General features: G+C 41.2%; 1 protein-coding gene across 3 annotated transcripts in view; it reads left to right on the top strand.

Moving 5' to 3' along the window:
• The window catches only part of rnaseh2a (ribonuclease H2, subunit A), a 74414-nt gene extending 50697 nt beyond the window's left edge, over nt 1–23717 (top strand). For 2 of the 3 annotated variants that reach the window (XM_078531410.1, XM_078531411.1), the window contains exons 2-8: nt 5009–5080; nt 6263–6389; nt 7949–8036; nt 10239–10376; nt 11714–11801; nt 17053–17176; nt 23301–23717. In XM_078531410.1, the coding sequence (XP_078387536.1) occupies nt 5014–5080; nt 6263–6389; nt 7949–8036; nt 10239–10376; nt 11714–11801; nt 17053–17176; nt 23301–23436 (768 nt within the window). In that variant the 5' untranslated portion in view covers nt 5009–5013 and the 3' untranslated portion in view covers nt 23437–23717. Of the gene's footprint in view, nt 1–2002; nt 2241–5008; nt 5081–6262; nt 6390–7948; nt 8037–10238; nt 10377–11713; nt 11802–17052; nt 17177–23300 lie in introns of those variants that run through there. The other variant, XM_078531409.1, reaches the window with a different exon arrangement.
• The last annotated feature ends 2054 nt before the right edge of the window (nt 23718–25771 follow it).

The raw sequence follows: 25771 nt of genomic DNA, 5'->3' as shown, positions 1-25771 counted from the left end.
AGTTAAGATTCATGGAACTGTTTTAAAGTACTGTGTGAAGCCATTTGTGTGTTTAAATTAATTGTGTTTTATTTGCTTTTTTCTTTATTCTTTTAATAAATGTTTACTTTACTATAAAATCATCACAAATAGTCGGACATAATTCCCTGAGTTCAGAGCCGCTCCTCATACTATACAAATTGCAAAAAACATTTTGGCAGCTGTTTCAAGTTTCCCTCTGGGATTTGAGCAGCTCGGATTTACCATCCACTGTGCAAGAGGTAATGCTGGAGGATTAGATATGCTGGAAATGGGAATTCTGCTCAACACTACATGGTATTTTTCTTCTGGTTATCTTTACCTTGAGAGACAGATTATTTGATAATGCCCCTATTCATGGTCAAGATCAGGGGTGTCACATGCAAACAAAGCAATGCTTGTTCTCTCATCCCTCACTGTGTCATGTGTTGGAAGGCTATGTTGAGACGTTCCTAAAACCAAAGTTGCCCCTTTAATCAAATTAAGGAGAGTTTTGATGATGGATCCCCAGTTGGTGGCGCTCTCTGACCTCTAATTTTTAGGAGCAATACAGGCCGTGAATTTTCTCAAACCAGTTGCCACTGTGGGCAGTGAAAGTCCCATTTGACTGTTAAATTGTTTCCGACACACTTTCAATGCAGTAGGAAGTTTATGGCAATTGAAGGCCAGGGACTTTGGGGAGTCTCAAAACACTTTGCATAATTAATTAATTTTGGCAGGCAGCCTGATTCTGTAGGCAGTCATTTTGTACTGGTAATGACATACAAAAGCTTTCGTTTGTATAGTGCCATTAATGTGGTAAAATGTCCCAAGATGCTTCACTGGCGTGTATTCAGACTAAGCATTGACATCAAGCCTCATAGGAGACATTAGGTCAGGTTACCAAAAGCTTGGTCAAAGGACTAGCTTTTAAGGAGTGTCTTAAAGGAGAGAGGTGAAGAGGCAGAGAGAATTAGGGAGGGAATTACAGAGCATGGGGCCTAAGTATCAAGGATGGAGCAATGGGAAGAGTCAGAGGAATTGAGAGGGAAGGGACTGGAGGACGCGTTTGTCGGTCTAAAGACGATTACAGAGATTCAGAAGGGAGGTGAACGCAAGGACGAGAATTTTAATATCCGGATGCTTGGGGATCCCTATATACCAATATAAATCAATGACTGAATGCAACTTGATGTAGGTCTGGATTTGGGCGGCAGAGCAACATAAATTTGTTGTGGGAGACCAGCCAGGAGAGTTTGGGTTACAAGCAGCAATTATATAAATGCACAAGCAGTTAATCAGTTTTTTTGTTGGTATACAGTTTAAGGAAAAATGTTGGCTGAGTCACTGAGAGTCTCATTTCCTGCTCTCCTTTGAACAGCATCAAGAGACTCTCGCCAACATCCATCTGATTAAACAGGCATGTTGCTCCCATGGTAACTGTGAGGTAGTTGATCTTATTGCAGAGATAAAAATAAAGCATACGCTGGAAATCTGAAATGAAACGGAAATGCAAAGCTGGCTTATCAGCATTTGAAAGAAAAATCTGGGCTAATATTTCAGCTGGAATAATTTATAAGAACTTTTGAGGCTGAGAGAGAGCTCAATATGCTATGCTAATAAGGAGCTAAATCCTTATAAAGCAAATTCTGCAAATAAAAAATCAGATAGCTCATACATATATATGCGTCGAATGAATGATTTGTGAGCCCTGTAAGCTTCTTTATTGTTGAATTACTGCATCTAATTTTCCTATTTAGCACAAAATGTGAATCTGGGGTTCGAAAACTACAACTCCCAGAAGGTATTTCGCACACCCGCGCATGCGCAATAATGGGCATCGCGTCCCTATTAACTTCAAATTAAATTCAAACTTAAATTAAAAAAAAAACTATTGTAAAGTTTCATCGTTGAACTTGTTGTAACCCTGTACACCATGAATTAAAAAAACAAATTGTAAGATGTGGCCTTCAGGACTGTGTCAAAGGTCAGAGGGCGGGTCATCACTGGGCGCGGGAGAGATTGTGTGGCGGTTGGTCTCGCGGTTCGCCGATTGGGTCATTTTTTAAACCTGAGATTTCTTTCGTTTGCTTTAATAAGCATATGAGGTAAAGCAATGGATCTTAGTGAGTTTGAGCGGGACAGTAGCAGCAGCTGCCGGCTGGTGTCTGTGGTTCCAGCCGCCTGTCGGACTGAAGATTGCTGCCTGGGCATCGATGAGGCCGGGAGGGGGCCGGTGCTGGGTGAGTAATAGAGGCTCCGACTCCGGGACCCGGGATCCCGTAACTTGCAAGAGCGATCCCGGGTTTGTAGTCCCGCCCCTAACGAGAATTCTGCTGCCGCCCCCTCCCCCTGCCCCCCCCCGGGCCCCGCCCCCTTCCCTTCCCCTTCCCTTCCCTTCCCCCGCCCCCTTCCCTCCACCTTCCCCCGCCCCCTCCCCTCCCCTCCCCCCGCCCCCGCCCCTCCCCTCCCCCCGCCCCCTCTCCCTCGTCGGAGCCCGCCCCCTCTCCCTCGCCGTGGCCCCGCCCCCTCCCCCTTCCACAGCCCCTCCCTCCCCCTCTCCCTCCCCGCCCCCTCTCCCTCCCCGCCCCCTCTCCCTTCCCCGGGGCCCCGCCCCCTCTCCCTTCCCCGGGGCCCCGCCCCCTCTCCCTTCCCCGGGGCCCCGCCCCCTCTCCCTTCCCCGGGGCCCCGCCCCCTCTCCCTTCCCCGGGGCCCCGCCCCCTCTCCCTTCCCCGGGGCCCCGCCCCCTCCTCCTGACCCTGGCTCCTCCTCTCTCCCTTCTCCTAACCTGTCCCATCCCAGCCTGCACTCTCCCTTGCTCCTTTCTAAACCAGTTCCCTCCTTTTGTACCTCCTCCCAAGCCCTTTCCCCTCAACACTACCCCCTCCTTTCTTTTCTTCATCCTGCCCCCTCTCTCCTCACCAACCCCATCTCTCCTCACCAACCCCATCCCTTATTGATGAAAATGGAAAAAGGCAGTTAATGGGACAGTGTGGTGTCAGTAAAAGAACTTGGTAATATTTAAAATACATTGAAAAGTCCCCAAACTAGTTTTTGACATGTACCTAGAATGTCAATTGATCCACTAAATACAGCATTTAAAATGCCCCCTCCAAGTTGACCAGCTACTGGCAAAAGCAGACCGCTAATTTGGTAGCATTGGTCAGACCATTAGAACGACTGATTTCTGGAGTGAATAATTCCAGAGTCACAGAATAATTGTGGTAGGAAGTTCTGATGGTTGCTAACAACATTAAAAAGATAGTTCCAGTTTTGTGCTCTGCTGATGAAGTGGAAATGTTTGCCTGTTATTTTGTAGCCAGTAAATTCTTTCCTGCCAAATGAAAATGAACAGACAAGAGGCTAGTAGTAATTAACAATATTAATCACAACATAGTGCTCATTTGAACAATTCCTCTGATGTTCTTTAAGCTGTAATTTCTAAAGTCATTGCCTGACTGATGCATTCACTGAATCAGACAGTGCAGGAGATGGAATAAAATGATGGATGCACTCTGAAGTTAATTATCTTACTACTGTCTTCCCTCACCATTCAAGCACGTTAACTGCTGCAGGTCAGTTCTGCGGGTGCACAAAAGTGTCAACAAGAATACGATTGTTAACAAGTGAGGGAAAGTCTAAGCAGAGTACTTTTAATCATTCTGTTTATAGAAGAAAAAGAGTTTTAAAAACTTGTCAGGCTGGTTAGAAACGCCACAGAGCTCGTAACCTCTTTCTCTCATTGCAGGGGAGCACTTCACAGTCTCTCATTGGTGCTATGTTCATGTGCAGTCTAACCATTTTAAATTCATTTTAAATGCATTCGGGCTGGTTGCAAAATTTAGACTAACGCCTATTGTAAGGTTTTGATTGAGGAACTAAGGAGAAACCTTTCTGCTGGCAGGCGGCCAGAGGACGCATTTAAAATAATTGGCAAAAGAACCAGATGGGGATGAGGAGCAATACTTTTGTGCAAAAGTTGTTACGGTCTGGGTAGCGCTGCCTCAAATGGTGGTGAAAGCAGAGTCACTAGTACTTTCAAAAGGGAATTGAATACCTGAAAAAGTAATGTTTTTAGTGTTATGGGAAAACAGCAGGGGAGTGGGACTAATTGGATAGTTCTTTCAAAGAGCCAGCAACAGGAATGATGTAGTGAATGGCCTGCTGTGGTCTATTGAAGGAGGAAAGGACAGAAAGCCATTTCCTCATCTAGCAGTCACTTTCCAAGCAATGCAAGTAAAGGCCTGGCAACAGGTGGCACATACTCTGTAAAGTTTAAGATCGGGGGGAACATGGTTATACGAACAGGAGCAAATTACGTGAGCGTGAGCTTTAGCATTGCTCCATTTGAAACATTATTTGGTAGATTGCTATGGGTAGAAACCCCACATCTGCAATTCTGTGATGGCACCATTTCAGTTTATTTGAAACTTGTGACAATTGGCAGGGTTTTGAATGATTTAATGGCCATTGTATTGCCGGTGATTTGTACCTGAGACACAAATGATTGGAAGACAATCTCCGAATTGACTGGAGTCAAAATAGACACTGGTCTCCCAGAACGAAACCAAGCACCTTTTTAAAACTGGCCGATGCATTCCAGCAACAATGGTTACTTAGTGTGCTGTGTTTCGATAAACGGGAATCTACTTGGTAAAGGCTTATTGCAAGCTACTTTCCCAAGTGATGGTGTATGTTAGACAGATAAAGAATCTTAAGTATCTTTACTAAACATTTCTACTGGATGTGATTTCTTTTAAAACAGCTATAACTAGTTTTGCCTAGTGTTTCCAACACCTAAAATTGTGAACCTTGGTTCAGTGATGTGCGGAATCTGTACTCTCCCCAGATGACTATTGTCATTTGAATCTCAGTACCATGTGATGGTCTCCAACTTAGTTATTTATACGTCCCTGTGTGTCCTGAGGATCACACACTGACTTCTTCACCTGTGTTCAGTGTTCAGGACTAAGTGTTGTGCCTAACACTTATTGTTTTGCTATGTCCTCAGGGCCAATGGTGTATGGAATCTGCTATTGCCTGCTTTCTAAACATCAGCAGCTTGAGGAGCTCAAGGTTGCAGGTATGGAAGTCAAAACATTTTTTTTGTTTTGAAAAGTCAAAATGCGGCTCATAGTGCAATCAAACTGTCGAATGGCGCCAAAACCCAAGTGCAGAAATGACAAACAATTTCGTGATATGAGCTTTGCTCTTTAGCATGGTATCAATACTCAGTGCTCATCCCAGGCTCCAGGATGCTGCAGCATTTTGTAATGGTGTTTCTGATTATTCAGTAAAGTTCTGATGATGGCTGGAACTAATCCAAAATCTCTATTGTGAATTATATATCAAATGTACATATTTAGTATTGGTGACACATTGCTGTTTACAAAAGTTTTAGAGAAACATCACTGTTCCCTAGTATCTTGTCTGCACAATGTCCCAGGGATGGAAAAGTGTTGTAAGATTCACTAACTATTTTGTTTTTAATTTTATCTCTCTAAGCTACCCTTGTCCTCAGGTCCACGTGACCTTCATAGCTTTTTTTTTAACCAAGGAGTGGTATGTGGGCTGTTTCTAAAAAGCTCCCGAATCAAACTGGCCAGAGCTCCTGGTTTTGTGATCTCTGACTTTCTTTCCCTGCCCCAGAACAATACCATAATCTCGATGGCTCCTTGCTCGGTGTGGTTTAGATTGGGAATAGAGCAGAAATCAAGCTGATGGGATTTTTTATCTTTCCCAGAATTATTTTCTTGGAATAAACTGGGCCTTTGCGATAAGGTCTCTTGAGGTTGCTGTACCTCCAAGGATGCATGTATTTGCCTCGCAGTGTTGAAATCACAGTTTGTCGCACCATCTCTAACTCTAATTTATTCTGTCCCAGAAACTTGCTTTTCCTTTTCTGTGTAGGCACTTAAAACTAAGGTTAGGAGCCACCCAATTGTCACTTTCTGATTAATCTATTTTTGTCTTTTGTGGTGTCCGATACTTTATGCCATTCACCTTGGTTTCACTGTTACCCTCTGGGATATGCCTCCTTCAGGTGACCCAGCTGACAGCAGAGCATCATTGTGTGGGAATTGCAAGCATGCCCTGTGATTTCCCAGTGTCTAATATGCTTTGTCTGCTGTTCCACTACTGTGTGTTACATTTGGTTTCAGAATTTTCTTTGTCGCCCATACCTCATGAAGGATATATTCTAGCTGTCGAGCTAAATGCCGATTCCAGTGGGTTAATTTAATTTCCCTTTCTATCTCTCTTACAGACTCCAAGACACTGACGGAGAAAGAGAGAGAGAAACTGTTTGCTAAACTAGATGAAGCGAATGATTTTATTGGCTGGGCCCTGCAGGTCCTTTCGCCCAATGTAATCTCAACCACTATGCAACAAAGGTACTTCTCATCATATTAACTTCATGGAGGGGATGCTTTGAGGTACATCAAGGCTGCAATAAGGTGAAGGCAACTGATCACATAGATGTTGCAATGGGCTGATTTTGCCAGTTTACCTTGTAGACTGGTGCTGGAGATATTGCAAGAATATTACAGTGAAGGTGTTGAATACCCTCTCCTCCTTCCTCCCCTCCCAATCCATCATGAATGAAATGCTCTCTTGTCGACAACCTGAAATTATAAATGATTAATTGAGATTCTGCCTTAATTCATATATCCAACTATGTGGCAGTTATGACATTAGGGTTTGCCCAGCTTTCAGCTGGCTTTCAATGGCTCCAGATTCAGATGGCCATTCGTTAATCTTTTTCCTTGGTCAGGTCAGGTGTCAATTGCTAATGCATAATCCCAAATCCTCATCGCTATACAGAAGCTTCCACACCAATTGGAAGACTAATAAAATGATCATCTGAATCTGGCAGTCTTACTGCAAATCATCGGGAACTTTATGGTACATTAATACCTAGGCTGCTGCCAAGGTGCTGGCCACAGTGCAAGTGGACTAGAAAGGAGTGATATTGCTCCTTTCTACTGATCTCCAAACAAGGAGAGCAGCGCTGTGTTTACAGGCCCCTCAACAACTGGTGACATCTTTAAGGTTAGAGCTGACAGGATTGCCTTCTTTTCTGTCATTCGAACCTTAGTTCAGCAGAATGCTTGAGCTTTCAGAGTTTAAAATGTAGGCTTTGTACTGGTCACAGTTATACTTCAGTTGGTGCCCCACACACTGTTTAACACCAGAAGGAACAGATCTAAGCTGGGTAGAATCACACAGTAGGCATGTTGTCAATTTGTATAGGTAAGATGCTAAAATCACTTCATTCTGGAGTGTGTACACCTTCTGATTTTCTGATCTTCCTGTCCTTTCTTTAGAGCTTTAACAGCTTCCCACAGGTTTGAGCACTGCTGCAGTATATGAGTTTGGACATGAAATCATACCCCACAAGGAGGCACAATGCAATTAGCTGCACACACATCTTTTCATAAATCTAGTTATAATTGATGCGGTGGAAATCTATGCACTACTCGTGTGAATGAAAACCTTCCTTTATAACAGTATCAGCAGTAAATGCAGAAACAAAATGAATGGCAGTTCATTCATTTTGCAATTCAAAAGAGAAGTGGAGTGCACTCTCACTTTGCAGCAACAGCAGCACCTCATGTTATTCGAAACCCTGCTATCTTTTTTGTTTGGAGTTGTTCACCTCCCGACGGCTGCTCAAAAAATGTCCAGCAGCATTGAAAGTTCTACACAGTATCCATATGAGACAACCCCGCAGATTGCTCTGCCATTTTGTGATTTTAAAGATTTGTTGTTACTTGAATTTAAAAAATAAGGAAACTCCCTTTGTTGCTGTGGCAAGGTTAATGCATTGGGGACAGTTTTCCCTTCTAGTAGTCAAAAAGGAAGGCAAAAGTCTTCCACAAGTTGAGCCAGTGCTGAGGTTGAAACCACTAATTACTGACCAAGGTTAACTCATTTCATGTTCCCAAATCAGAACAAAATACAACCTGAATGCATTGTCTCATGATGCTGCCATCGGACTCATTCAGTATGCGCTGGACAGTGGTGTTCAAGTGAAAGAGGTGAGTAGGAGAAATATTCTGCAGATACTCCGCTGAAGGAGATAACCGTCTCGCAACTAGTAATGATGTGCTACTCCTCTTTTAAAATTTCTTAAAGATGCTGACTTGTTGCTCAAGTCTCCTATGGATGCTGCCTTCTCCCCTATCAATGAGCTTCGCATTCCTTGGGATACTGTGGTCTTTCTCTGATCTTCTGCTGCTCTTGGAATCCCAATGCTCGATTTTTGCCAATTAAGGACGGTGTTTTTAAAATGCATGTAAAGCCTATAAAAAAAAATTATCAGCAGAAAATGAAATTAATTCTCTTGTAATTGATCTGGTCTTTGTCTAACCTAGATTTTGTTCTACTGACAATTGCTGATCAATTGTGATTTACAAACATTGATCTGTAGGTTTATTGTTTAGCTTTAGTGGTTGGCCAATTGAGGTATTGTTTATTCTTGAACATTGCTTTAGGTAATGTATATATGATTCTGTTCACATTTTGCAGAGTTATTATGATGCACTGTGTACAACTGAAGGAGAATAAAACTAAGGCAGATGGAGTACATTCTGAATAATTAATTTTATACTTCTTTTGCTGCAATTGTTTTATTCTTCACGTTAGGTGTGAGAAAGGCCAAACTTTTGAGTCCGGAATGCTGGAAATACTCAGCAGGTCAGGAAACATCTGTGGAGAGAGAAACAGGGTTAATGTTTTGGGTCAGTGAGCTTTCATCAGATGGTGAAAGGCAGCGATGTGATGTCTGCAAAGAAGAGGGAAGATGCCTTTGAGCCAGGACTGATTTTTATATGATGGCACTCTTTATAAAATTACTTAGTGCTGTGGGAGAATTTCCTGTGATGTGGTTAGATAGATTTTTGTTGATGTTATTCAGTTGGGTTGCTTGCTATCATGGTTCCTTTCTACTTTTGATCAGTATTCAAAAAGGACAAAAAAACACACATTTAAACTTTTGCATTTATGTAATGTCTTCACTACACCAAAGCTACCCAAAATGCTTCTGAGTTTAAAATACAGACACCTAGTGGTAATAGGCAGGGTAACTAAAGAGAGGAGGATTGAGAAAGTAGTACATTGAGCACAACTTACATGGTAGACACAAGAAATCTTTTTAAAAAGAAAATTCTAGTGGCTCACAAGAATGATTACTAGAATAGATGTCAAAGATAGCTATAATCTAATAACCTGATCCTCATTATTGCTGTCTGCAGACTGCTGGTGAATCAATGGGGGGTTTTGGGCAGACTCCTTTGTCTCGTTTCTTGCAATATCCTGTTCTGAAAACTCTGCTTTCACATTGGCTGCTGCAACTACCTGTTTCCGGTGTTCTAGTCTTAGCACTATCTAAGGTTTAAGCTCAATCAATATGGCTTTTTTTTTAAAATAAATTTTATCTCGTGGTTACAGAATTAAATTTCTAGCACCCAGACTAGAGCATGCAGTGATGCTTTCAAGTCTCTAACTGGATACTTGCTCACCTCTGTATAAAAGTGGCGAAATACCTTGGCGCTTTACCATTGCAACACTACTTTCAACTGGGAAGCAGTATTCTTTACTGTGTCTCCTGATGCAACATATGGTAGCTGCTTCGAGAACGGTTTGACCATCTGAATATCCAGGAGTACACCAACTTATTAACCCTCTGGTTTTTCATGTTAGAGCCTGGGCCACTTTTCATTTTCTGCTTCTAGCTCACACCTGGGTCATGGAGGCCCATTGAGCTGCAGTGTGAAGAATTGATTCAACTGTGAATCAATGTGAATGATTAGCCTAGAGAGTTTTCATTAATGGCTGGAATTGAATCACCATTTTGCCATATATATCAACAATAAATTAACCCCGTTGCTTTTATCCGAAATCCATTAATGCAGCACTCATTTCCAGCTGCTATGAAATTGTCTTTTAAATTTGTTTTCCTTCTCTGTAAAGCAACTTAGGTATTCACACATACAGAGCATTAGATTGTAGGTCACATCTGTGTTTCCATGCACAGTGCATTCCCAATCTTAACTGAGTTGCATGTTTTCAAACTATTTTTTAAGCATATTGAAGGCACAGTTTCCAGTCGCTCTTGTGGTAGAATCTCTCTGCCTAGCTACATGAATTCCACAGTTACCATTTATATTAAGTAAGTAGACAACAATTAACCTTGAAATTTCTATTGCTGCATTAATAGCCAAACCTCTGCTTATCTTTAGGTTTATGTAGATACAGTGGGACCTGCTGAAAAGTATGAGGCGAAGCTGAAGGAACGTTTCCCAGGGCTGGAGGTCACAGTCAGATCAAAGGCTGATTCCTTATTCCCGATAGTCAGTGCAGCCAGCATCTGTGCTAAAGTGAGTGCTGGTTTGTTAGGAATGTGTTTTCTCTTCCAGTTGTGGGAGCACCTTCACCGCATGGTGAAATCGTGAGGAGTATTTGCGGAGGACAACTTATGCCCTGCATTCAACATGTTGGCACAAGACAGTACTCAGCCACTTGCGCAACCCCATGATCTTTCATTTTCACCCTTTCTAAAATTGGCCATTTTGTGTTTCCCCTGAGTAAAATGTGTTTTTGTATCTCAGTAGAATTTAAAAACTAACTCCAGAATTTTTCTTCAAAGTATTGCACACATTGCACGCTTATTCCCACAAAGTACCATTTAGAGAAAGGTATTTTGGGTATAATTACAGTCATGCCCCCTAACCCAGTCGCTGTTACCTCCCCATTAGCAGGAGTGGGTATGCCAATGAGCCCAGTGTGCTTCACTGCCCCAGATATTGCATGAAGAGAAAGGTCTTGGTGGGCAGCAGTGCCCTGCTGCACTTGGCCATGTGGAACATAGCACATGGAATAAGTCAAGTGCTACTTGAAATCGATATGAAGTATTTGCAAGGACATCTAGGTTCACCATATCTGGTGAACTATACCCCCTTAAATGTATTATTTGACTAATGTATTCATAGATGGCATAGATATAACTAGTTCAGTGCCATGCTAGCTTTCAGCTTTTCATCAGTCTGTTTAACCATCTGACTGTATACCATCAGATGGCATTATTTAGGCACTTGAGGTGCAACAGTCAGAAATAACTGATCAAACATGTCAGTTGTATGATCGACTGTCAAATATATTCCCTAAACTACAGTATACATAGAAATGTCATCGGCATGTTAGTTTTAATTTTTAAAACTTTCTCTGTGACAGGTAACATATGCATAATGAGCTAGGCTTAGGTTCCTAGTGCACCTTCCTGTTGCATAGGAAAAGCTCGACTGGAAAGCTATGGCCTTAGGGTGGCAGTATTGGGTGGTCCAAATTTTAAAAAAGGTATATTATTTATTTGAATTTAATGCTTGATCCTTGCAGTTTATGATATCTCATGAAATTGCATTGAGTGTAGAATGTCTTTCAGTCCAAAACAAATGTCAAATGTAGGGTGCTTTTTTTCATGAAATAATTCAATATGTGAACGTTTTAAAAGTACTGAAATATTCAAGGGAGAAATGGGATTCAGACATAACATTTTCTCATTTATTTAAATAAATTCTGGTTTGCCATTAATTACCTTTATTAAATGAGGCGAATGTCCTTGTTATATTTTTGAATGTAATATTGAAATTTAACTGCAGTCCTCAGAGGGTTGATGAGTCACGTTCACCAAGTCCCTTAACTCATGTACCCTCTTCAGGTTGCGAGAGACCATGTTGTTCAGTCGTGGAAGTTTGTTGAAGATCTAGGCGACGTAAATATGGATTATGGTTCGGGATATCCAAATGGTAAGAATCACTAGTAGCAGGAGGGTCACGTGGTCGGCACAGTACAGCAGTAATGAGAGCTAATTGACTTCTTGCTAGCAGGAAGAGTTAAGGTTTACACTGCATCTTCTTAGGGAAGGAATAGAGAGTAATTGCATTCTCTCCATTCCTTCCTACTCAAACATTTCACAAACATCACATTGTGTAATGTTGTTTCTCCTGATGCTTTTGTTCCATATTTGCTTTCAATTTGTTTCCATTTGCAGCATTACTCTCTTGGAGTAATGTGAAATAATAATCTGGGTTTATCTTGTCTATGCAAACATGGAAACTCTAGAAAATAGGAGCTTTCAGCCCTTCAAGCCTGCCCCGCCATTCATTATGTTCATGGCTGACCCTCTATCTCAACACCATACACCTGCTCTCTCCCCATACCCCTAGACGATTTGAGTCTAGAAATCTATTTATTTCCTTCTTAAATATATTCAGTGACTTGACCTCCACAGCCTTCTGTGGTAGAGAATTCACCACCCTCTGAGTGAAGAAATCTCTCCTCATCTCCGTCCTAAATGGCCTACCCGGAACCTAAGACTGTGACCCCTTGTTCTAGACACCCCAGCCAGAGGAAATATCATCCTTGCAGCCAGTCTGTCCTGCCGTGTCAGAATTTTAAACATTTGAATGAGATCCCCTTTCATTCTTCTAAACTCCAGTGAATACAGACCTCGTTGACCCAATCTATCCTCATACGACAATCCTGCCATCCCAGGAATCAGCCTGGTGAATCTTCACTGCACTCCCTCTATGGCAAGTATATCCTTTCTTAGGTAAGGAGACCAAAACTGCACACTATGCTCCAGGTGTGTTCTCACTAAGGCCCTGTACAGCCGCAGTAAGACATCCTTGCATCTGTACTCAAATCCTCTTGCAAGGAAGGCCAACATACAATTTGCCTTCCTAACTGCTTGCTGCACCTGCATGCTTGCTTTCAGTGACTGGTGTACAAGGACACCCAAGTCCCTTTGTACATCAACATTTCCCAATCTATCACAATTTAAATAATATTCTGCCATTCTGTTTTTCCTACCAAAGTGGATAACTTCACACTTATCCACATTATACTGCATCTGCCATGTATTTGGCCATTTAATCTAAATCGCCTTGAAGCCTCTTAACATCCTCCTCACCGTTCACGTTCCCACCTAGTTTTGGGTCATCAGCAAACTTGGAAATATTAAATTTGGTTCCCTCATCCAAATCATTGATATATATTGTGAATAGCTGGGGCCCAAGCCCTGAACTGTGAGTACCCCACTAGCCACCACCTGCCACTCCGAAAAAAACCCATTTATTCCTACTCTCTGATTCCTGCCTGTTAACCAATTCTCAAACCATGCCAATATATTATCCCCAATCCCATGTGCTTTAATTTTGTACACTAACCTTTTATGTGGGACTTTATCAAAAGCTTTCTGAAAATTCAAATACACCACATCCACTGGTTCTCCCTTATCTATTCTGCTAGCTACCTCCCCAAAAAAACTCCAGGAGGTTTGTCAAACATCATTTCCCTTTCATATATCCATGTTGACTTTGTCTAATCCTGTTGATATTTTCTAAATGTCCTGTTATCATATCCTTTATAATAGAGTATAGTATTTTCCCTACTACTGATGTTAGCTAACCGGTCTGTAATTCCCTGTTTTCTCCCTCCTTTTTTAAATAATGGGATTACATTTGCCACCCTCCAATCTGCCGGGACTGTTCCAGAATTGATAGAATTTTGGAAGCTGACAACCAACGCATCCACTATTTCGATGGCCACCTCCTTTAGTACCCTGGGATGTAGATTATCAGGCCCTGGGGATATCGGCTTTCAGTCCCAGTAATTTCTCCAGCACATTTTTTAGTAATACTAGTTTCCTTCAATTCCTCCTTCTCACTAGACCCTTGGTTCCCTAGCATTTCTGGGAAGTTATTTGTGTCTTCTTCCTGAAGACAGAACTGAAGTAGTTGTTTAATTGCTCTGCCATTTCCTTATTCTTTATTATAAATTCTCATATTTCGGACTGTAAGGGACCCACATTTGCCTTCAGTAATCTTTCTCTTTTTACATACTCATAGAAGCTTTTATAGCCCACTTTTATCTTCCTTGCAAGTTTACACATATTCTATTTTTTCCCCCCCTTAATCTCTTGGTCGTCCTTTGCTGAATTCTAAACTGCTCCCAAGCCTCAGGCTTGCTCCTTTTTCTAGCAACTTTCTATGACTCCTCTTTGGATCCAATACTATCCTTAATTTATTTTGTTAGCCATGGCTGGGCTGTTCCTGTTTTGTTTCCCAGGAAGGAATGTATAACTGTTGCAATACATGCATTCGCTCCTTAAATATTAGCCATTGCTTATCCACTGTCATGCCTTTTAATGAAGTTCCCCAATCTATTGTAGCCAACTCACCCCTCTTACCTTTGTAGTTTCTTTTGTTTAGATTTAGGACCTTAATTTCAGATTGGACTACTTCACTTTCCATCCTAATGATTAATTCTATCATGTTATGGTCACTGTTTCCTAAAAGGACCTCGCATAATAAGATTATTAATTAACTCCTTCTCATTGCATAATACCAAATCTAGGATAGCCTGTTCCCTAATCGGTTCCTTGACATACTGGCCTAAAAAACCACCTTGTACACACTCCGGGAATTCATCCGCCACAGTATCATTGCTAATTTGATTTGCCCAGTGTATTTGTAGATTAAAGTCACCCATGATTATTGTAGCACCCTTGTTACATGCATCTCTAATTGCCTGTTTAATGCCATCCCCTACCTTACCACTACTGTTTGGAGGCCTATAGATATCTCCTACGTTTTCTGCCCTTGTTGCTTCTTAGCTCCACCCAGACTGACTCTACATCTAGACTTTGAGCCAGTATCCTTTCTCACTATTGCACTGATTTCATCCTTAATTAACAACAGCACCACACCTCCTTTTCCTTTTGTTAATCCTTCCTAAATAGCGAATACCCTTGGATATTCAGTTTCCAGCCTTGGCCACCCTGTAGCCATGTCTCCGTAATTGCAATCATATCACGCCCATTAACATCTGTTTGTGCTGTTAATTCAGCTACCTTAGGTTTATTATTTTGTATATTTTGAGGTTGCGGGGAGATTGAAGACATCTGACACCTCCATTTCTTTGACCCGTATCCCCCCCTCTAAAACGATCTCCTTTTGAAGAACTGACCCACTTTTGAAAGTGGCCATAGGAATAACTTGTTGATGTATTAGGAATGACTGATTCAAATTTATAATAGAACAGTAAAAAAAAAAACCTCAAATGTTAGTTCACAGAACACGTGCAAATCAGCTGAGATCAAGTATCAAGAATTCAATATTTTAGTTTGATAAGTTTTGCTCACCAGTTTCCCAAAACCAAACCCTCTTGATTTCCTGTAACTCAGTTTTGAACCTCAAATGGTGCAGCGTGCTCCCAGCTCACTCATATGACATTATACAATGTCCTTGAGATTCCCCAAATGTGTTACAAATAACAAATTACTTCTAAAGTGCAGTTATTGCTGTCAGGCAAACATGGCAGTGCACAGCAAGGTCCCACAAACACCCAATCTATCAGTGACAAGATAACCTGTTCTTGCTGGTGTTGGTGAAGAGAGAAATGTTGACCACTGGCAAAACCCTATTCTTCTCCTAAATAATACCATGGGATCTTTTGCATCTACTTTGAGCAGGCAAGAGGTTCCTTGTTTTAATCCTGACTACGGTACCTCCGACAGTACAGCACTCCGTAAGAATAGTGATAAAGTATCAGCTGAGATTGTTTTCACATCGTTAAAGGGACCTGAACCAACAATCTTCTGACTTGGAGATGAGAGTGTTGCCAACTGACCCAAACTGAAATTTCTTGCACCAGTGTACTGCAGCTCTATGCAAATGGCTCACAGAGACCCTATGGCAGGTAGACAACGACCTTTTTCATACAATGGTCCAAGTTTAGCATTAAAGGCAGTTACCTAAGCGTTGTGTGTTGTATTTATGCCTGAGCTGGTGCAGATTCCTGTCTTGGCTTGATACAACTGTCTACTTTTTATTTCCCAAGTGAACTTGATCTCTTGTTTATACCCTGAGTTGAAGAGAATGCTTATTCTTCAATTAGGAGACTAGGAGAGAACAAGAGAACTTCTTTCAGCTCCAGAAAAATATTAAAAAGTAAGGTGCCTTGATCACTACTGGTTACTGTACAATGCCAGATATTGCATTTAGAAAGTCATACTCTGGTTTCTCGTGAATGTTGACTAGGTTACCTTTGGTGCTGAGCATGATACATTTTGAGTAGCAGACATGTTGAAGTAAAAATATTGCTCTCTTAATGGGCAAGGCGTAAATATTGAGGTTTTATATCCACGATAAAGATCAAGTATACAAGATTCTGTAGTACACAGAGTCTGAAAGTCAGTTGAGTGTTGTGTGTGATAGAAATTACGGTTTTACACCAAGGAAAGATCTCATGCTATGTCCTTTAATTGTCAGTTCTCATATTGGCTGCAAATGATGTGAAGTGCACACATAATAGTGCATGGATCCTACCCCACTCTTGCTTTCCCTGTGCCTACAGCCATGTACTCTGTTGAGTCATATTGAATTGTTGTCAGAGCAATGGGATGTGAACTTGTGTCCAGGATTCTCAGCACATCAGAATTGATGATCATAGCCTTGCTGCTTGGGAAGAAATCAAATAAAGTGGAAAATGGGATCTTTTGTTTTGAAGAATCCCTAGAGTTTCATATATTGATGCACAAGAAAAACCCCAACTAAAATTTACTGGCCTTTATTCACTGTTTACAGGATTTTCAGAAAGCATGAAATGCTTGTTCTTAAACTTTAGTTTAATTAAAATGGATAATTTATTCACATCTAATTTGCAGCAACAAATAACCGGTGGGTTTAATCTAATTGCTAGGTTTTCTTGATGTAAATTGTTTAGAGATTTAATCTTGTAATTCTTTTTGATGGTTGCCCCTGTAATATGTTATAGGGTTTGCAGTTCATCGCCACCTTCCACCCAGAGTATGGTACTGTGCAAATAATGGGATGGACGCTTTGACAGATTTAAGCATTAAACTAAGTCCAGCACCATAAACAGTGGCTGCATCTGTCAATGCCCTTACATAGTGGGGATTTATATCAGGGTGCTATTGTGAGTATTGCCTTGTTTTCAAGGATTTAATTGTTTCTTTTTGTAATTTTCTTGCAGACCCTAAAACAAAGGACTGGCTGGAAAAACAGGTAGACCCTGTTTTTGGGTTTCCGCAGTTTGTGCGCTTTAGCTGGAGCACAGCCCAAGTGATTCTGGACGCTCGGGCAGTACCTGTGCACTGGTATGTAGCAAATGACATAACTAGCTAGCCCACAAGTTACAGAGTTCAATTTAAGGAGAGAATCTTGTCTCCTGCATGATGAATCTCATCATTGGGTAACAATTCTTTAGAATACGTCTTGCTGTTTATAAGCCCTGTTAGAAGTTGACGTTTGCCAGTTTTCTTCCTATTTCTGTCACCTGAATGTACTGCCTCTGCCCTGAACATGGTTCTGTCGTTTGCCAGTCTTTATGTTGAGCTGCATCATCGCCACATCCAATTCTGTTCAAACCTGGCTCTTCAGGTATATATTTTCCAGCAGGTGATCACTGGATAGCTTTTCTAAGGGGGATTTTTGGCTTTTCTCTTTAGCTCAGAATCACTTGTAACACTTCTGCTCCGAGTTAATTTATCTAATATGTAATGACGGTCGTTGTGCTAGATGTAAAGATAGTGAATATTACTAGTTCTATGTCAATTTTTTTCTCTTTGTTCCTGTCCAGTAAATACAGACATCTGTTGGGATATAGTTGTCCAGATACTGTCTGTTGCTCAGCACCTCATCCCAGTGGCATATTGTCATTTTTAACCTTTGGCATTAGGGTTCGGCAATCCATCACTTTGAAAAGCATTGCCAAGCTTAATCCTGTTCTTCTCTGATGTTTACACCCATACTTTCTATTAAGGCTAACTTAATAGAAACCAGGAGAGATAACTCTGACTGATGACCCTGGCCTGTGCTGTAACCCAGAAGTGCCAAGGCCGGTTGTGGTATCTCAGATGTTGCTCTGGCTGCTATCAGCTAATTGGGAATAGACCTGGCATCAAATGTGGGACCTTTGTTTCTTTGTCTTTGTGCCACAGCACTAAATTACTAAAGGCGCTCATAATATTTGTGTCATGAAAATTCTCACTCTGCACTATACTGTGTAGTGATTCCAAATTTCAGCAGATGGCTCTGTTGCTCTGGTGATTAGGAGCCGTGCAGTCGAGCAGTGTGCTACATAATGATCAAATGCAAACAATAAAGTGGTATAGGTAAATCTTCATATGAGAGACAGTGTGGAATTTATAAGATGTGTAATTGCTTTTTTTCATGGATTTTAGGAAGAAAAAGACATGCTTGCATTTATGTAGGAGCTGATCGCATTGAAACTCCCCGTAAGGAATTGCTTTTGGAGTGGAGTGCTTGTGTGTAGGCAAGAATGCCAGTTGCGTTAGGAACATAGCACTAAGAGCAATGAGGTGCATGAGCATTTTTTTAATGGTGGTACATGCTTAAGGGAATAAAGTTGGTGCAAATTCCCTCCAATTGTCATGGGATCGTTAATGCCTACCTGACTAGACAGATGGGACCTCGATTGTTCTCACTTGGAGGAAGGCAATTCTGCGAATACAGTGCCCCTTCGTTATTGTTCTGAAATATTGGCCTAAGTTATGTGCTCAAGTCCTGGTTTTGAAGTTATTTGACAACTAAATTCATAGAATCGTAGAATGGCTACAGCACAGATTAAGGCCATTCAGCCCGTTGTGACTGTGCTGACCCTCTGAAGGAGCAATTCACCGAGAGCCACTCCCCGCTTTCTCCCTGTAGCCCTGCAAATTCTCCTTTTCAGATAATAATCTAAACCCCCCTTTTATGCCTCAATTGAATCCGCCTTCACCACATTGCAGTCCTCAGGCTATACATTCCAGATCCTAACCGCTGGTTGCTTAAAAAATTTTTCCCCTTGTCGCCATTGCTTCTTTTGCCAATTACCTTAAATCTGTGCCCTCTGGTTCTCGATCCTTGCACCAAAGGGAACAGTTTCTCACTATTTGTAAAGGAAGTTGACCCTATTTCTGTAGTTCCGTCATACATTTCCAGTTATGAACCACTCGTACCTTGACAGCTGGAATTTCTAGTCCAGCATTTTATTGACCACGAAGAAGCATGGTTGTCATTGTTGTTGATTTTGTGTGTGATGCGTTCTGCAGCTTCCTGTCAATGCTTCTCAACAAAAAAAAAATCTACATTTTCTGGAATGATTAAATAGAAAATGCTGGAAATACTCAGCAGGTGAGGCAGCATCTGTGGAGAGAGAAACAGAGTTAATAGTTTAGACCTTTTGTCAGACCTGAGACATTAGTGCTGTTTCTCTCTCTGGAGATGCTGCCTGACCTGTTGAGTATTTCTCCTTTCATTTTGGACACCCATCATCCTCAGATTTTGTTTGAATTTAATGTAGTTCATTGTGGTGATACTCAATGCATTACATGATGGGGGGGGAAGAGTAGGGGAGGGAGGAATGTTGCAAGGTGAGCTGTTCAACAAAACGTGCTAGCAGACATTGGAGAAGGGAGTTTCATTTATAGGCAGTATGTTGAAAACTATACATTAAAGCTTTTTTTTTAAAAATGGGGTTGCGCTTTCTTTAACTGTCCAGGAACAAGAAGTTTGTGTGATTTGACCAGTCAATTTCTGCTGTCAGCAGACTGATAGATGAACTGTTCTCCCCATATCCACCTTGCCCTTCATTAAATGAAATGCTCTGGCTGATGGAATCACTAAGTAATTCACATTGATTTTATTTATTGTTTGTGTCCCTCTCCCAGCTCCTAACCGGCAGTGTGTGTTTTTTTTGCCTGGCAGGAGTGAACATTCAGAAAAGGAAGCTGCTGTCACCTTCCATATTTTTAACCTTCACAGTGGTGACTCTTGTTGCTGTTTGTTTGTAAAGTGAAAAATAAGTTGAAGCCTTGTTTAGTGTAACCCATTTCTGTGCCAAAATGAAATCCCAGTAATCCTAAGTGCAACTGGCATCTTAAATGATTGTAGTTCAGTCTCCCTTGCCCTGCCCATTAGTCCGTTACACATGTTGATCATTCTGGTCACTCCTACCCTTCTCAGCTCCTGTGGGGGTAAGGCGAAAGGCCCTACCTTAAGCTTATACTCATAACTGTTCAGACTATTTGGCCCATCAGGTCTGCACCAGCATACATCCCCACACCCACCCATGAATTTAATCCCACTCACCTTGCACTCCATATGCTCTTCAATATTTTGCCTTTTCTCAAGAACAGTTTTAACACCATTTTAAAAGTATTTATGGACTCTGCTTCAATAATGTTTTGTGGCAGAAAGGTCTGTATTCTAACGACCCTCTGTGCCAAGGAATTTTCTAACTTCCCATTTAATTCTTATATTAAATTTGTACACTCTTGTCACTGCCTTGCTGACAGTGGAAATAATTTTATCACTTGCCAAATCCTAATATCCATGAGCACCTTGCATATCTCATCTTTAGAGTAAAGGGGTGTGGGGGAAGCTCCACCTTCTCAATTTTATCTTCATAATTATAACTTCTGATTGTTGGTAATAGTGTGATGAATCTATGTTGCACATTTTCCTTATTTTTTATAACTTTCCTATCAATGGAGTGCCCGAATGTACGCAGAGTAAATCAACTGTAGTATAATTAAGACTTTCATATTAAGCCCTTAATCACCTGCCTATGTGCACAGCAAGTTCCCCCTTACAATCTTGCTATTTAAGATGCTTTTCCTTCCTTGCATTCAAAATATGTTGTTTCCCCTTTCTGCACTAACCTGCATCAGCCACTTATCAGGCAGTGCTTCTAGCTTATACATTTACTCTTGCTGTCCTTCGTAACCCTCATCACAATTTACCATATTCCCCAATGTAGAGCGTACTGAGAATATTGCGTCATGGTTTCTTCAATTCCAACTTATACATTGTTTATCTACCTATGCATATTTGGAATGATTTCAATATGAAACCATCCCCCTCCCCCCCAGCAAATATTGACACAGCTCTGTGGATCCCTGTTCTAACTTTTAGTTAAAAAAACAAATGGAACCATAGCTGTTATTGTAGAAAATATTTTAATTTAGTACCCAATAACAGTGATAAGCTGCCAGTGACCTGTTATCAATTTGAAAGTTACTGTACATAAATTTAATAATGCAGATTCTGAGCTGGGCAATATTATGTCTTTTAAAAAATGAATACCGACCTACAATGTTGATTGCAGTTGAAATTCTACATCAACTGCTTATCACCATGGAAAATAAAATTTAATATGGAGTACAGTTGAGTTTTTGAATTGAGGGCAAGGATAGTGGAACAGAAGGACAGCTCCAGTATCTAGGGCAGATGGCAGGATTAAAATTCATCGACTCCATTGCAGATCATGTGCCCACCTAAATTATTATTTTTTTTGATTCTTAATCCAAATTAGACATCAGGATTGGTTTTGGAAGCATTTTCATCTTTGAGCTGCTCACAAGAATTGAGCATGTGATCACACTGACACGTTCAGTGCAGTACTGAGGGAGCACTGCACTGTGGGAGCTGCCATCTTTCGAATGAGATGTTAAACCAGTCTCAATCTGCCCTCTGAGGTGGACGTAAAGAACTTGTGCCACTTACTTAAAGAGGAGTTCACCCACTATCTTGATCAATATCTATCGATCAGCCAGCACCACTAAAACAGATTATCTTGTTATTAATCTCATTGCTTTTTATAGAATCAACTAGTTTGCCAAATTTCTTTTAGGAACTGTAATTTATTGAATATGAAGCTCTTTGGGATATTTTGAGTTACTTTAAACACAGTATAATGCAAACTTCAATAGTGTAGTGTTAGGGCAGTTCATAAAAATGTGAAACTCAAACATAGTTCGGATGCAATTCAAACTTTGGGTCTGCAAGAAAAAACACTGAAGCAAATAATTTGAACTCCAGTGTAATGTGTACGATGCTTCCTCTAAATTCTCCCTTCTTTGCCAAATCGAGCTGTGATACAGGCCTGCTAGTGATGTAGGAAAGGGCAGTATGATTAGCCATCTTCCGTTTCCATTATGAAAAGACCTCAGGTGCACAATATTCCCACTCATGAAATATTAGGTGTCCTTCCTTTGCTGGTTTTGCATTAGCCTCTATGTTGTTATTGATTTCTCTGCACTCCATCTCCTTATTTTTCCGGTTAGTTGGAGTGTCCTTTTCAACCCTGCAGTCCAGCAGATTTTTCATCGCTGAATTTAAGGGTTTGTACTGAACACTTTGTTTTGAATGATTGTGAAGGACAGGTTGCTGCTGGCCAAGTGCTGAGTGGCATCAAATATTCAGATAAATCTAAGATAAAACCAACAGACATGCTGTTGAAGCTTTTTGTCTTGCACTCATCAGGACAGATTCGTAAGAATACCAATTGTAAAGAGAACAACAATTTATATTGCTTGAGAAGAGAGGAGAAGAATGAGAAGAAGAGTTGTTCCCTTTACTATTGGTATTCTTGTGAATCTGTCCTGACGAGTGAAAGATGAAAATCTTTGACAGCATGTCTTTTTTTCCAGCAATACTAAAGTTCTGAACTACCAAATGACTATAAAACCAACAAGAAATTATTTCACTTGAAGTCTTCTAGTGCCTTTGTTTTTTCTTAACAAAATTACGCCACAGAGATTTATTTTTATCAGACACCAGAAATTATTCACAAAAATGCTCATGTGGGTGCAAATACCTGCTGGTAACATGTCACTGGAATACCTTCAGCATCCTGCAATGCAAGATCATGGTGACAGATGTTAGTGCTGAGGAATGGAGCTCTTCCCACTTCAGGCATCCGTTGTTGGCAATCAAACTTCCCCAGGTCAGATGTAGCACAACTAGACAGGGAGTAAATATGCCTCAACAACATGCCTCGGCTTCAGTGCCAGATGAACAGCCCTTTATTTCTCCAGCCTGACATGTTTTCCATTTCCAACACCATCCTTTGGCTTCTGAGTTAGATTGTAAGTTAATTCAGGCTTAGGGACAGTTTTGTGTTATGGGCTTATGCCATCTAGGAACTGGATTGAGATTGCCCAGACTTATTTCACACAAGACACTTGCAGCCCAAATAAATTTTTTTATCCCAACTTTAGCCTGTGCCTGATTTGAAAAACAAGCGATTTAATGTCCCACATCGTCCAAGTGTTAATTAAGCCCAACTTTGTCCTCGGCACTTTCCAACGTCACGATCAGAAGCAAGAACTCCCGAGCATTTCTTCCTAGTCTCTATCCTGGGATTCTGATGCCAGCTGCAGCCTCAACTACTGTGCTTTCTGGAGTACATCTTTTTAACCTGCTTTATCTTTGTAGGGATGACGATGAGGATGACAACACAAAGGATACGCCTTCAGTACTGTCCTACTTTCAAAGGAAGACTGAAGACCCGAAAGCTCAGCCACATCGTTTCTTCACCGAAAGGAAGCTTGTCTCCCTTGTGAACCTATGATCATTCTGTTTCCTACCTCATGTATATAGAGAAAATGCAAAACAAGGTGTGAAATTCAAACGCTGTGCAGAAGGGGGAGAAAATAAGATGCCTTAAAACTGATGGAGGGAGAGAGAGAATCAGCTTTTCCAAGAAGCAATGCGTAGGGTACTGTGTGGGTCAGCAATGAGCAGTGGTTCAGCCTGTGCATGTAGGAAGCCACATTAATCCTGCGCTGTTTCATGAGGATGTTGAACCCTGGACTCATTCCCTGAAGTCTAGGTCAAGCTGCTTGCCTGGCTGTACTTTGTTGCTTATTTGACAAAGCTACCGTAAATGTGGTTTTACATTATCATAGTGCCTATTGTTGAGCTTAATTTCTTTTTTTTTTCGGAGAAAGATGCAAATCTTTGCAATTCTTCCCAAGGAGAATGACTTTCTTCAGTTCTGATGAAAGGTCACTCCACAGACGCTGCCTGATCTGCTGAGTTTTGCCAGCGTTTTTTATTTTTCTTTTAGATTTCTGGCATCCACAAGTCTTTTGCTTTTGTATTATTAGGGACTTGACTAAAGACTTTCTTCTGAGCTCTCACCAGTGCCTCAGTCGCTGGGAGGCAGGAGTAGGCTGGGAATAAATTCTCACTCTTTTTCATTCAACTCTCCCTCACCCCCATCTTACTTCCTTCCTCTGGGATGGTGCCTGGTAACCTCTGTTTAATAAAACGGCTGGGATCAGGAAATCCCTATGTAGGAAATCATAACCTTGTCCCTAAGCCCTGTTACTTCACGTTACAGCTCATCAGTGTTCCAGACCAGGCCGTTCATCATTTGTATACAGAGCTCGGGCCATGTGAAAATAATTTACTGATGAATTTCTGTGAGAAATACCAATAAAACATTGTGTTTTGGAACCTTTGGGCTGTCTTTGGGAAATATCTTTGTCCTAAACTCCGGTTATCTCAGGCTTTAGTAAATTGAGGACGACAACGAGCAGACTCCACAAGATTTTAGTTGATTAGTTGCTGTCCTGTCACAGTGCTGATAGGTTTATCCTGGAGAAATGAGAATTTTCAAGTGACAATTTATAATCCAACCTGAAACGTGCTAATTTGAGCCCTGAGGAAGGGTCTTTATAACAATCTCGATGTGGAGATTAAAATAACTAGCTAAATCATGTTTTCTCTGAATTACATATCCCCCGTTAATACACTTTTATATGTATGTAAATAGAAACAGCATGTTTATTGTCAACTACAGTCCATGATTAATGGTTTAAGGTCCCCTGTGTACTTGTATAGGAATTCAATGGTGGTTAACTGTATAGTTTAGCAGCCTCTATATTTTAGATTGAATGTGAAGGACACCATCAAGGTTGCAAGGGAGCTATAACTAGGAAATAAATCAAGTAGCGGTGATAATTCCATCAGTACTGTACTGAAGCGTGAGCCTAGATTATGTGCTGAGGCCCTGGAGAGTGAACCCGCTGCTTTCTGCCTCCGAAATGAGACTGGTATTAACTGCGCCAAACAAACACTGAAGTTGCAGGTCCTGCAATTGAGATAGTGAGTGAGTGAACTGTTTGCAGTGTGTCACCACTGCCAGTCTGAACCATGTGACTGTGATCTGGTTCTCTTTCAAATCCCTTCATGGCCTCTCCCCATCTCTCTCTGTAACCTCCTTCAGCCCTACAACCCACTGGCGTGTCTGGTCCTTCAATTCTGACTCTTGCTCATTCCTTGTTTTTATTGCTGCGCCATTGGCAACTATGCCTTAAGTTGCCAGGTCCTTAAGTGCTGGAATTCTCTCCCTAACCCTTCCCTCCACCTCTTGCTCCTCTTTTAAGACATTCCTTAAAACATAGCTCTTTCAGAAGTTAATGGTCTCCTTATGTGGCTTGATGTTAAACTTTGTTTGATAACGCTCCTCCAAAGTGCCTTGGGACCTTTTATTAGAAGTTATTTCAAAGCAAGTTGTTTCTTCCTGCTGATTAGTTGCTTTGCTCTGTCCCTGTGTGGGTATGTAGTTAGGTCATGCACAGCAGGCGATTGCAGCAGTACCAGCACACCTCAACACTGATGTTTCTTCTCTGTTTAAACATACAGGGCGGACATTAGGTAATAGTCTAAAACCGCCTGGATTTTGTGGTCAGTTTCTGCTCACCTCAAAGAAAGCTGGCTACAATGACCTAGCAACCTCTGTGGCATGGTTTCCCCTTTCCCAATGGCAATTTAAATCTGGTGCCAATTCAAAGGGATAATAAGAACATAAAAACACAAGGGGTGGAATTTTCCGTGCCTGTTGGTATCGGTGGCTGTGAGTGGACAATATAGCAGGAAGGCCAAAAATTGATTTCACA

The sequence above is a fragment of the Cetorhinus maximus genome, chromosome 28, assembly GCF_964194155.1.
Source record: "Cetorhinus maximus chromosome 28, sCetMax3.hap1.1, whole genome shotgun sequence".
NCBI lineage: Eukaryota > Metazoa > Chordata > Chondrichthyes > Lamniformes > Cetorhinidae > Cetorhinus > Cetorhinus maximus.
The sequence above is the reverse complement of the archived record's forward strand: the minus strand, read 5'-3'. Positions and strand labels throughout refer to the sequence as shown.